A 14,638-nucleotide genomic window follows, 5' to 3' on the forward strand; every position below is an offset into this window, starting at 1 on the left:
CCTATTCTAGTCCGAGGCCCGCACCGACTCCCATGGACAGCTTCCATTGCAGTCAGTGGAAGCCGTCCGTCCCGCAGCGAGGAGTGGCTGATCTGCATCATCGCCGGCGCGACTCTCTGCACTGAGCATGTGCACCAGCTGGCACATACACAGAGCAGACAACTGACAGGTACGTGAGGGTCACTGCCGGAGCGCTGAGGGGGAGCGGACGGCATAGAGATTTTTACAGCCGCCATTAAGTTTAATAATAGTCAGAGCGGATACTGGCATGGATATCACACAACTGAAAGAAGCAAAACCGGAAAACATGGAGGCAAGGAGCTCACCTGTAGGGTCGCCGAGGGTGTGAACGACTAAACGGCTAACGACAACAATGCAGGTAGCGCCCCCTAGGGGTGAGGAAGGTAGCCATAGTTCTGATATTTAGGACTCATTCAATGGAGGTATTTATATCTACAGATTTTTCATGCGATTTTTGGTTGCGTGACGAAATATGCGGCGTGTCCGACTGGGATGCATATTATACACCGAAATAGGCCATGGCAGTGAATGGGGTGCGCAAATATCCCCCCGTATTTGTACATTAAATTAATGGGGTTTCTTATGGGTTTTTTTGCGCACGTAAAAACCCAGATTACGTGTGCAATAAGACTGCAAGGAGGGCCAGAATCCATCGGGAAGAGGTGAGTGCCGGTCCGTGAACGTGCGGCATTCGCCTGCGTGAATGTGAGATTTATCAATGCGTTTACATCTGACGTCTGCCATGAATTTAGTGAAATGCACTCCGTTCAGCAAGTCGCCATATTTATGAATCGCTTCTGTTACTGTTGTCAGCATGATGGTGGCAGGTAAAGTAGGCGGGGCCTAATCTTACTACTCGCCCGCGTGGGGCGTTGCTGTAACCACCCATAACGGCTCTGCTGTGACTCCCCGCCCTTCCCCTACAGGAGCTCATCACTGCCTGGTACATCGGCTTCCTGACACTAATCCTCTCATCATTCCTCGTCTACTTGGTGGAAAAAGACGACCATGAACTAAACGAGAAGGGGGAGAAGATGGAGGACTTTGAAACGTACGCCGACGCCCTCTGGTGGGGACTGGTGAGTGCAGGGTGGCGGGCGGCGGTTCCGTCCAGTACCCTGCTTGTCGACGACTGATGGGAATCTCTCTCTGTAGATCACTCTCGCCACAATTGGCTACGGAGACAAGACGCCAAAGACCTGGGAGGGCCGGTTAATCGCAGCCACCTTCTCCTTGATTGGTGTGTCATTCTTTGCACTTCCTGCGGTGAGTATGGTGAATAATCATCGCCGCTGTCCACCGCTGGCGCCGGCTGTCCTGTATCCGGGACCGCCGCCAAACCTCAGACGGAAGAGGCTGCAGCACCGCTGCGTCTTCTTTCACTCTTCCCCTCTGCGCACCCAGCTGTATGTGCAGACCAGTAACGGGAGCTTCAGGCGGCGGAATCTGATGCAGATGTTTTAGCGCGGATTCTGCCTCCAAAGAATGCAGCATGAAATCTGCGGTTGAGCAGCGAATTTCTTCCTCGGATTCACACGTACGAACGGGCAAAATTCAGGTGTGACATTTCTGGGGGGATTCTGTACGGATCCTTTGTAAAACGCGACATGTGATGTCTTATCGTGAGCAACAAAAATTCCGTACGCGTATTATTCGCACTCACAGAAGTAAATCCCTGTGTGAAGCCAGGGCGAAATATTCAGCAGACATTTGCGGCTTAGTGGTGGATTTCTACTGCGGCTTTAGAGGTGGAATCCATGTTGGATTCGCCTTCTGCACATATGCTGAGGCTGATGTCACATTGGCGAGCGCAATATCGGGCCGGGTTTCACAGCCGCAGCGGAGGATCGCGGAGCGTTTTTCATTGTTTCTATGGGAAACTCACATCGCATTCGCATTCACCTCGCACGCGGCGCCATGCTTTGCCGGCTCCACTGAATACAATGGAGTTCATATTCATGCAAGATTCTCGCCGTGTGAAACCAACCTTTTTGCCAATATATTCTCTGCATCAATATCAAGATCTCTGCTTGCTGTCATTTAGTAGGAACCGTATTACCTTTTTTAACATATCAGGCTGCAGGGCAAGAGAAAATATAGTCATGTGATGCCCAACATCCTTTCAGCTAGACATTTTCTATCACACAGATGTAGCAAAGTTCAACTTGTAACAACTTTCTATAACAAGTTATATCTAAACACTGCAGCGCCACCTGGTGGAGATACAAAGATTCCAACTCTATGGCATTAGAGGTTGTGCCAAATTAAAAAGTTACACTTTACCCACATTATTGTTTGGGATCCGACTGCTGGGACCCCCACAGATCTGAAGAACGGGGGTGCAGTCGGCCCCAAGTCAATGGAATGTTGGTTCCGCTGGTATGCTGCCTCTCCTTTCACTTCAATGACAGAGGCGGAGATTGAGGAAGTGCTTGAATTCAGTAGACCCCCAACACTGTCATTGAAGTGTATGAAACAGCGAAGAGCCTGCGTGACCTCTGCTGCATTCCCTCGGACAATGACTGGGACGGCGTGGGGGTCCCAGTGGTCAGACCCTCACCAATCAGAAAGTTATCCCCCATCCTCTGGATATCCTGTGGATGGGGGAGGGACGGGGAGAACGTTATAACTCCCCCCCCCCCATTACAGCCACAGAATCTCTCATAATAGTGTGCGCAGCCGCGTGCATCTGTCCTGATTGCCCCTTTACTATCTCACCCCCGCTGTCCTTCCACCTGCCCCAGGTGTCATCCTTCTATCTTGTAGTGCCCCGTAGGCAAGCACTGTGCCTCACACACATATCCACTTAGTGCCCTACTTGTTCCAGTACCACCAGGAAGCACAGTAGTCACTGCTGTACATTATCAAGGTGAAATATTCACCTTGACCAGGAGGGAGCGGCCAGAGAAATATACAAAAAGGTTTATGTAGAAAAGGGGAGGGACCTAAAAATTCATCCTATAGTGCCCTATGGTGTCCCCTTACAATACGGAGCACCTGCCCCGAGAAGGGCGATCCCGTGCTAAAACCTTATATTCCTAAAAAATGTTAAATTAAGGGACAAAAAAAGAAAAAAAATTAGGAAAAAAAGGGGAAAAGGACTTGAATTGAGGAAATAATATCAATGGTCTTTTTAGATATATGATAAGGGGATAGCTGGAAGCATACGCAGAGTAGTCACCTCATCTGACCCTGATCCTTATCACACCTCGGTATGGAGCTGACTGGGCGGTTTCTAGGGTTTTGGCCCCCCTATTCTCCGGGGGCCGTGAGTGCCTCTCGTCCTGACTAGACCCACGATATTTTAAAGCTGTTTTTGCTGGAATTCCTCCAGGATGTTGTATCGTTCTGCATCCTACAGCGGCGATGTCTACGGATCTATTCATCTGCGGGATCTCTCGGATTCAAATGTTGTCCTATTTAACGGCGACCCTCATATGTTTCAGGGGATCCTCGGCTCCGGACTCGCTCTGAAGGTTCAGGAACAACATCGCCAGAAACATTTTGAAAAGAGAAGGAAACCGGCGGCAGAACTCATCCAGGTAATGAGGAGGATGATGGGAAACAGGATGCTATTGGATGACCATGCTATTTACCTGCGCTCTCGCTTCTCTGTAGTCGGCGTGGAGATTTTATGCCACTAACCTGAGCAGAATCGATCTGACCGCCAGCTGGCAGTACTACGAGACCGTTGTGCAGTTCCCGTATTTTAGGTAGGTGTCGCCTCTTTAGCTATGTTATATGTCGTTCTTGTTGGGCAGATGTGAGCAGGGTGTTATCTCCCATGACATACACGGAATAATCATGGATGCTGCATGTAGAGAATTACACTGCGAAGGACGGGAAATCCTGGAAATAGTCGCACAAGTTAAATGTAACTGGTGAACGGCGCAACCATCCGAGATGGAAGAACGAGAGGACGACAGGTTAGATCCTACTTCTCGTTTTAGTTATGATAAACACATTTTGAGGCCCTAGGGCAGGATTTCCCAACTCCAGTCCTCAGGGACCACCAACAGGTCATGAGTTCAGGATATCCTATAGTAAGAACACTTGCGGCAATGTCTGAGGCGCCGACAATAATTACATCACCTGTGCAATACTGAGGACATCCTGAGCACATGACCTGTTGGGTGCCTTGAGGACTGGAGTTGGGAAACGCTGCCCTAGGACCTCTTCCTCAGTAAGCAGCTGCTTCCCTGTAACGCTGATACTCTGCTTCTGGCTCATGCTCATTAGCCCCTTAAATACAGCTAGGTATACGTGTTTATCCTAAGCTGTACCTCAGCATTACTGATGAAGAGGTCCTGGGGCGTCCAAACACGTGTATCTGTTGTTTTTATCAAAAATAAAACACAAGAAGTGGGATCTAACCAGTCTTCTTCTTCTTGCATCTTGGATAGCTGCACCTTTCATCAGTTATTTGCAACTTGATCCAGTGCCCTCTGGTACACCTGCCATTAACAGAGCGTTCACCTGGTTGGGCAGCACCTTCGTATCATCTCTATCCTATCATTTTCCTCCATTATCTAGTTTGGTCCTCCACTAGTTCCGTAGGCCACCTAGTCTCTACCATGAGATAGCTCCACCCGATTACTCCTCTATAGCGGTAGGGATTGAAGGAGCGCCTGTGCCAGTCCCGTAATGTGTCAGTCATAGAGCCCAAAGGATCAACACAGCGGTATCTGATGCTGGACCAAAGGGAGAGAAAGAGGTAACAAAGGGAGGTGGAGGGATGAGGGAGGGGATTAAGGAAAGAAATTAGGGAAAGAGAGAAGGGAGGAAGGGAGAAGGGGAGGGAAGTAAAAGGACTGGAGAGAGAAGATAGGTTGGGTAGTGAGTTAGTGATGCCGACCATCATTAGTAGTATTATTAGATGATTGGGTTACATTTAATTATTACTTCTTTATCACTTTTTAGTGTATGACAACCAGACCTGAGCTGGGAATCACAGGGGTGTCAGGACCACACAGCTCCTTCATATTAGCTCTATTAAGGCCTCCCCAGCCAATAAAGACTTTTTTTATTGGCTACAGTCAAAATCCGCAGCATTCTGGCCCGTCTTCTTGATTATTTACTGGGATGATTTAGTGATCCTGCTCTGAGCAGGGGGTCGGACCCGATGAAAGGACACAAATGGATATCAGTTTATCATGTTTTTTATGAAGACATTTTATTGTGTATGCTGACAAGGAGCAAAGAGAAAACTCTCTGGCCGGGCTCATACTGTGATACAACAGGAGCCATAAAGCAGGAATATACAGTAAGGAGATGGTAGAAGAGTCCAGTGATGTCATCTTGCTGGGTGGAACGATCTGACTATACAATGGACATGAAGTGCACTACAATGCATATAGATAGTTTATAACCTGCCATAGTTAAACTATATCACTCCCAGTGAAGGGATTTCAGGGAGGCAGGCAGGGTAACAGCAGACTTACTGTTCAACATCCAGCAGATGAAAGGTTAAAGTCCACTACAATCCAGCCTCTCATATCCAGGCTTGAAGGTGGTGGCTCGTAGTGCTGCTGCCTCTCAATATAATCCATACTGATTATCTGGATTTTTCACCAGGGCGCTAAAATATCTGAACCTGTACTAAATATTTGTTGCACTTCAGGTATTTGAACGAGGAACTTACTGCTAGAACGCGGAAGCTCTGCCCCTTAAACCAGCTGTCTGCTCACGTTTCACTTCTCTCTCACTTTTACACTTGCTCTCTCTTTTTCAAAACTTCAAGAACATTATCTCAACTTACAGAGCTTTTGCTCCTTTCATCAGCTTAGGGATGGTTTGAATCATTGGGCTTGTTCCTCTTTTAAACTCTACTATCTCAAACCACCAGGTTTAACCCTTTCCAATCCACTGTCTGATGTCTAAAGACATTATGATTTAAGGCTGTACAGCTCTGATATTGGAAGACGCCCGTCGGGGTTCTCTTACTGTATATTGCCAGCCTCTCTACTGTCGGAGCCTATCCAACGTGTCACCTCATGCAGTACTGGCTTTAGCCAGCATATAGCACCATTTTATAACAGCAGAAGAGTAAGCCCCATAGGAAAGCCAGGATACAAATTGGATTGGAAAGGGTTAAGTCTGCATATTAAAACAGTATATATAACACAATGAAAGTTAGACCATCTATATATATAAAGGTGAAAGCCCTCACTCACTCACTGACTGATTGACTCCCTCACTGACTCACTTACTGACTGACTGACTCGCTACTAATTCTCTAACTTCCCGATGTCGTACAAACATGAAATTTGGCACGACCATTCTTTAAGTGCTAAATAGGAAAAGTAAAGCGGTCACAACTCGATTATTCAATGCTAAGTGCAAAACTATTGGCACCCCTATGTAATGTAACTTCTCTGTGTTGTACAAGCGTGAAATTTGGTGCGAGCATTCTTTAGGTCCTAAATGAGGAGAGCGGGAGGGGTGGCACATTGAGCAGAGGGACATCGGTACATGCAGCCTGAGGAGAATCTAATGCTCCTCTATATGTATACATATTTTATTCCTCAGTTACTCTAAAGTAACCTTGACTTCATAAAATTTTCTGTGTAAACAACACATAAACACCTGTATCAAATTAACTTGGGTGATGCTGGATACATCAGCTAGTTACAGTATATAGCAAATAAAAGACATGCACTTAAAGTCACATGCCAGAACTATATTAGCACTATGTGGTGCCCGTTGTGGGTCACTACAAAGACAAAAATGGCAGATGTATATGTTACATCCGTGCAGGGCGTAGGAACAACAACCTACACAAACACAACCTATTTTATGACTGGAAAAAAGAAAAGGGGCCTGGGATGTGCATACACGGCCCGACACCAACATAAAACAAACCGACCAGATGTGCATAGAAACACCTACAGGGAAAACAAAAACATCATACTTGCCGATATACAAAACAACCGGACAGATGGAAATATCTATAAGTAGGTATGAAGTATTGGTTTGTATTTTGGCCAAAACACGTAAGCTCACAAGCCCACATCAAGGGTCCTCATTGTCTTGTGAGTCCCTACACTAACAAGACAACTACAACAAAAGAAGAGGAACCCTGCCTACAAGTGGGGCGATTATCCCAATTGGTTCGGCCCCATGCTGGAATCTAGGGGCAAACTGTCTCTCCCTAGCTGGTAATGAGCAGGAGCACAAGATAAGGGAAATACAACATAATACAAAATGAAAAGGACAGTTCAGACATACATTGAACAGGACCTTGCTCACGCCAAGTGTAGCCCACACCTTCTGACAAACACAGAACAAGTCATTGCTCATACCTGAAGCCTGCTTACCTCACAGACAGAAGGAAACTCAGCTCAAAACCTCATGCATGCATAGATCAACGGCCGTCCAAGATCAACGCACCAAGACAGGGGAAACATCATCAGACACCAATCTAACGTAAAAGGAGCATGTCATATATCACCCACCTAACAACATACAAGACATAAGATATCTGGAGGCCACACCTGATAAAGGGGAAGGGGCTGCAGAACATGCAGAGGGGGAGATCAGCTGTGCAGACCATCTTCAGGGAAGGTGGAGGAAGCAACTCAAGCTAGTAGCATGCATGACACCAAGTACTGAGAGGGAAAGGGATAATGGATAAATGACCAGCACCTTCTAGAAAGAGGGGATGATATTTATCTGCACAGACTGGTGGTGATTGGCTGACTCAAGCAAACCCAGCCAGCTCCTACACCTGTGGAAGTGTCCTCCTGGTAACTCAGGTCCCCGGAGAAACGCGTAGCAGTATGAACACAAGTTTGAGCACCCTCTCCAGAAAAGCTGCTGTAATCATACATACTTATGTATAAATCACACAACCATCTCAGTGACCCGTAGATGCCGGACAGAACACATCAACGGGTACTCCAGTGTGAAAGAATTAACGGAAATATTAATTGATAATCCCAGAGCAAATCCCAGAGCTGCTCCAGCTTAATGTCTTTCTTCCTTCCTTTCTCCTGCTTGCAAATTCCTTTAAAGGAAAGAACCATTGGATGGCGCCACTAGGTATGTATAACACCTATCTATCTATCTATCTCATATCTATCTCCTATCTATCTATCTATCTATCTCATATCTATCTCCTATCTATCTATCTATCTATCTATCTATCTATCTATCTATCTATCTATCTATCTCATATATATCTGTCTATCTATCTATCTATCTATCTATCTCTCTCATATCTATCTATCTACCCATCTATCTATCTACCATGTTTCCCTGAAAATAAGACAGGGTCTTATATTATTTGTTTCTCCAAAATATTTCTTTTTTACATGTATATCTGCCTGGACACCATTTAAAAATCATGCTAGGGCTTATTTTCAGGATATGTCTTATTTTCAGAAAAACAGGGTATTATCTGTCTATCTATCTAGCTAATGTCTATATATCTATCTAATATCTATCTCACATCTATCCATCTCTCTCACATCTATCTATCTATCTCATATCTGTCTATCCATCTCCTATCTATCTATCTATCTATCTATCTCCTATCTGTCTATCCATCTCCTATCTATCTATCTATCTATCTATCCATCTCCTATCTATCTATCCATCTATCTCACATCTATCCGTCACTCTAACCTATCTATCTATCTATCTATCTATCTCATATCTATCTATCTATCTATCTATCTATCTATCTATCTATCTATCTACCATCTATCTATTAATCATCTATCTCATATATATCTATCTATCTCATATCTATCTATGTCATATCTATCTATGTCATATCTATCTATCTCATATCTATCTATCTATCTAATGTCTATCTATCTATCTAATATCTATCTCACATCTATCCATCTATCTCACATCTATCTATCTATCTCATATCTATCTATCTATCTTCTATCTATCTAATGTCTATCTATCTATCTAATATCTATCTCACATCTATCCATCTATCTCACATCTATCTCATATCTATCTATCTATCTATCTATCTATCTATCTATCTATCTATCTATCTATCTATCTATCTATCTATCTATCTTCTATCTATCTATCTATCTATCTATCTAATGTCTATCTATCTATCTATCTAATATCTATCTATCTCACATCTATCCATCTATCTCACATCTATCTATCTATCTATCTCATATCTGTCTATCTGTCTATCTATCTATCTATCTATCTATCTATCTCATACCTATCTATCTATCCATCCAACTCCTATCTATCTATCTCATATCTATCTATCTATCTATCCATCTATCTATCTCATATCTATCTATCTATCTATCTCACATCTATCTATCTCACATCTATCCATCACTCTAATCTATCTATCTATCTCATATCTATCTATCTATCTATCTATCTATCTATCTCATATCTATCTTTCTATCTCACATCTATCTATCTATCTTCTATCTATCTCATATCTATCTATCTATCTATCTCACATCTATCTATCTCATATCTATCTATCTATCTATCTCATATCTATCTATTATCTATCTATCTAATATCTATCTATCTATCCATCTATCTCACATCTATCTATCTCATATCTATCTATCTATCATCTACCTATCTATCTATCTCTCTCCTATCTATCTATCTATCTATCTATCTATCTATCTCACATCGATCTATCTATCTCACATCTATCTATTTATCTATGTCATATCTATCTATGTATCTCATATCTATCTATTATCTATTTATCTATCTCATATCTATCTATCTTCTATCTCACATCTATGTATCTCATATCTATCTATCTATCTATCTCATATCTATCTATCTATCTATCTATCTATCTATCTATCTATCTATCATCTATCTATCTCACATCTATCTATGTCATATCTATCTATCTCATATCTATCTATCTATATCTATCTATCTATCTGATATCTCTATCTATCTATATCTATCTATCTGATATATCTATCTATCTATCTATCTATCTATCTGATATATCTATCTATCTATTTGTGATGTATCTATCTCCTATCTTATATCTATCTATCTAATATCTATCTTATATCTATCTATCTCATATCTATCTATCTATCTATCTATCTACCATCTATCTATTAATCATCTATCTCATATATATCTATCTATCTCATATCTATCTATGTCATATCTATCTATCTCATATCTATCTATCTCATATCTATCTATCTATCTATCTATCTATCTACCATCTATCTATTAATCATCTATCTCATATATATCTATCTCATATCTATCTATGTCATATCTATCTATCTATCTATCTCATATCTATCTATTATCTGTCTATCTATCTCATATCTATCTATCTATCTATTTATCTATCTCATATCTATCTATCTATCTTCTATCTATCTCATATCTATCTATCTCACATCTATCTATCTCATATCTATCTATCTATGTTTCTCATATCTATCTATTATCTGTCTAGCTCACATCTATCTATCTATCTCACATTTATCTATCTCATATCTATTTATCTATGTCATATCTATCTATCTATGTATCTCATATCTATCTATTATCTATTTGACTATCTCATATCTATCTTCTATCTATCTCATATCAATCTATAACACATCTATCTATCTATCTCATATCTATCTATGTATCTATCTCATATCTATCTATCTATCTATCTATCTATCTATCTATCTATCTATCTATCTATCTATCTATCTCACATCTATCTATCTCATATCTATTTGTCTATGTCATATCTATCTATCTATGTATCTCATATCTATCTATTATCTATTTATCTATCTCATATCTATCTATCTTCTATCTATCTACCGGTATCTCACATCTATGTATCTCATATATATCTATCTATGTATCTATCTCATATCCATCTATCTATCTATCTGATATCTCTATCTATCTATATCTATCTATCTGATCTATCTATCTATCTATGTTATATCTATCAGGCAGCTTCACAGTTAAACGTGGTGTAATATATCTTCCCGCTGTCATGTGACCACTGGGTGTCTCAGCAACGTTGTGCAGATTTATATTAAGATGATAAATTCTCTATAGATAATACACAGTTACTTCTAGACTTTCATCTTCATTAAGAACTTGAGGCCTACTTACTGTGACAATGGCGTCTTTGGCGCTGAGGTTATATTCTGTAGTTCGGTCCTCACTTCTGCAATCCGTCTTTTCATTATCAAATCTACTAGTAATTATTAGGAAATTATAGTACCAGTGTTTCTCTTGGCGCAATACCCCACACAGCTGTGCTACATGGTACATCCGTTATGATCCCCGCACATCACACACACAGCTCTACTACATCCATTCTGATTCACATATACAGCTGTGGTACATCCATGCTGATTTCCAGACATCACCAGCTCAGCAGACTCTTGGATACAGCGATCAGCCCCTGGTCATGTGATCCGTGACTCCACCCACACAGGTGATCACATGACGGTGACATCATCACAGGTCCTAGTGGCTGCTATTGGCTTATCCAGTATACAGTACTTTCTACCAAAAACTGCACATTGGCTCCTCTTACAACAGTGACATCACTGCAGGTCCTTCAGCCCACCGGATCTCTGTTCTGTAGTGGCGGTAGGTCGGTGTCTCCTGTCAGGAACACTGAGTTATGTCTGAGATTATAACGGTTTACTTGTATTCTTATTTTGTTATTTTTGTCCTCCCCTTCCACGAGCCCTAACTGTGTTTTATATATGTTGTAGGACCTGCGATGATGTCACAAGGGGCGGAGTGATGATGTCACCAGGGGCAGGGCACATACATACATACACATAACAGACAAGTGGTCGTTAGTAGTTTGATTAGTGATTGAAAGGTGATTAAGCCGAAGCATCCTGACACGAAGCGTAAGTAAACAGACAAGGAAAAGTCATTCTGGAGTCTTAATCCTCTACATTGTGGCGTCATCGCTTGGTAGAAGGTCCACAGCTGCTGATTGGAGGACTTTGGGCTCAACGAATTTTGATTTATCTGACCAGACAGAAATAGAAGGTGGCAATTTCCAGCACATCTTTCAAAATATGATAGCTTGAGTTTATAAGCCCATAGCCTGAGGCTGCACTGCTGCCAAATTCTAAAGTCTGAGGCTGCACTACTGATAGATTCCAAGACCTGAGGCTGGACTATTGACACATCCCAAAGCCTGAGGCTGCACTACTGACACACTGCCGTGGCACATCCCTTTAAGGATATTCTCTGGTCATTTGTTTTTGTGGAGAGCGTGTGTGAATCCAAGTCACTGTGCACGCCAGTATTTATACCGTCCTGTCTTCAGCATGGGACGTTTTATCTTTGTGGATGGCCTGCAGGTCCAAAGACAAGGCTTTGGGCCTGAAACTGCATGCGGTCACATGTCTGCTTATACAACAAGGGAGCAGACAGGGGGCAGTACAGGATGTACAAGGGTTAGATATACCAGTGGAGTCTGTTTAATGCATCGTCGCTCTGGTGGTCCTCGCCAGTCTTGCAGTGATGATGTCACATGCATCATTCACATGACCTTAGCATTGATGTACATGTATGACACATGACCACTGAGGCCAATGATTGTCTGCAGAGGTCATGTGGATGTGCGGATGTCACCGTTGCAGTAGCAGCAGGGACCATGAGTTCATCACTGGCGCGCCGGCGGATTGACAGGTGAATAACATTTGTTTTACTTATTTTACACCATGTCCTGCTCTCAGGTCGCTTTCTTAAAACCTCAGACAACTCCGTCTAAAGAGAACCCGTCTGCTCTGCTGACACAAATACTTACATCCTCCATAATATAACACTTTGGGGGCATCTCTCTCTTGGAGTTCTACATTCCTCTGTTATTCCTCCTGGCAAGGTATCAGTAAATTGTCAACTGGGTGCTAGCAGTTGGAGGAGGTCCCTGCACAGTCAGTCATTGTCCAATCAGTGTTGTCAGAGAGTGTATGGACACACCCCTTTGACAGATGGAATGGTAACACCCAGTTGTCTCAATTACCAAAAGGAATAACAGAACAACACAGAATTATAAAAAAAGACCCTACAGAATTGTGATTTTGTGAGAAACACACGTATTTACTGAAACAGACAGGAGATGAGAGGTCCTCTTTATGTTATTGGACTACTGCATTCACAGGATATATCAGGGGTCTCCTGACCACCGTCCCACCTGGTGAGGCCGCTGCTATTATATGTGTGGCTAACTCCATTCACGCCTCTGGCTGTTACCGGAACAGACGGGGGAGCAGCCACCTGACCAGGTGAGACGGGCGTCTGGAGAAGCCTGTCCTGCAGGTAGGTGGGCTTCCCAGAGGTGACACCCGCATCTATCGCATTTATCGTCTGTCTTGTCTAAAGTGGGAACCCCCCTTTAATGAAATGTTATGCGACTTGTAAGTTGTTGGCCCCATAGGTGAGTCTCAATAAGCTCCTCCTATTCTAGTTTGTGAGAGAGTTAAAAAAAAACAAAAAACATTTTCTTAAAGAAACAGCGCCACTCCTGTCCGCTCTGCAGCATTCCCTTGATTAACCCCTTCCCGCGGCAGCCCTATTTCTTTTTTGTCTTTTCCATTTTTCCTCTCTACTTTCATAAAATCATACGTTTATTTTTCCGGTGACATCGCTACAAGAGGGCTTATTGTTTGTAGGACGAGTTGTATTTTTCAGTGATACCATTTAAAGTAACATAGAATGTACTGGAAAACTTTTAAAACTTTCTAAGTGCGGTGAAATTGAAAAGAAAACCCAATTGCGACACCTTTTTGGGGTTCGTACAACTTTTTGATTGCTTTTAACTGTTTTTTGCTGTAGACAGGGTGACAAAAAAAGTGCAATTCTGGCATTCTATATTTTTTTTCTGATGGCCTAATTAGGAACAGGGCAGAGCTAGAACAGGGACTGGATTGTAGAATCAGAGAATATGGCAAAAGTCCTGCAGGGGAGCTGTCCAAGGGCTGGATGGCTCAACAGGGAGAGCTTAGAGACTGGAGCACAGGAGGTCCCAGGTTCAATCCGACAGTCAGCGTTCACCAGACCGGAGCCACAGAGCAAGTTCAAGTACTTCATGGTGTGGTTGTTACCCCGATGGAGGTATATGGGTGGGGCGAGTACAAAGATGGGTCTTTATTACTACTTGGGCCACTACGTAAACACTATTACTACTGGGGCCATGAAAGGGGGCACAATTAGTCATGCCACTGAGAAAGGCACGATTACTATAGGGGCCACTAATAGGGGGCACTATTATTATAGGAGCCACAGAGAGGGTGCACTATTACTTTAGAGGTAACAGAGGGGACACTATTACTATAGGGGCCACTAAGAGGGGGCACTATTATTATAGGAGCCACGGAGAGGGGGCACTATTACTTTAGAGGTAACAGAGGGGACACTATTACTATAGGGGCCACTAAGAGGGGGCATTATTACTTTAAGGACTACTGCGAGGTGACACTATTATTACTGGGGCCATCAGGATACCAGCGGTAAAGTAATACATGAGGATAAGCCACGCCCCTAACCACACCCTCTAAGCCACACCCTGTTTTATTTTGGCTGGTGACAAAAGTGTCAGCCCTTACTGTGCATGAAGCGGCTCAGTCCGGAGCGCACT

General features: G+C 42.8%; 1 protein-coding gene across 1 annotated transcript in view; it reads left to right on the forward strand.

The window, feature by feature from the left end:
- The window catches only part of KCNQ3 (potassium voltage-gated channel subfamily Q member 3), a 223,699-nt gene that overhangs the window by 167,183 nt on the left and 41,878 nt on the right, over window positions 1-14,638 (forward strand). Inside the window, exons 5-9 of the mRNA XM_066578783.1 lie at window positions 948-1,100; window positions 1,177-1,287; window positions 3,468-3,563; window positions 3,640-3,734; window positions 8,035-8,061. Of these exons, the coding sequence (XP_066434880.1) occupies window positions 948-1,100; window positions 1,177-1,287; window positions 3,468-3,563; window positions 3,640-3,734; window positions 8,035-8,061 (482 nt within the window). The remainder of the gene's footprint in view (window positions 1-947; window positions 1,101-1,176; window positions 1,288-3,467; window positions 3,564-3,639; window positions 3,735-8,034; window positions 8,062-14,638) is intronic.

This window comes from Eleutherodactylus coqui, chromosome 9, assembly GCF_035609145.1.
Source record: "Eleutherodactylus coqui strain aEleCoq1 chromosome 9, aEleCoq1.hap1, whole genome shotgun sequence".
Lineage (NCBI taxonomy): Eukaryota > Metazoa > Chordata > Amphibia > Anura > Eleutherodactylidae > Eleutherodactylus > Eleutherodactylus coqui.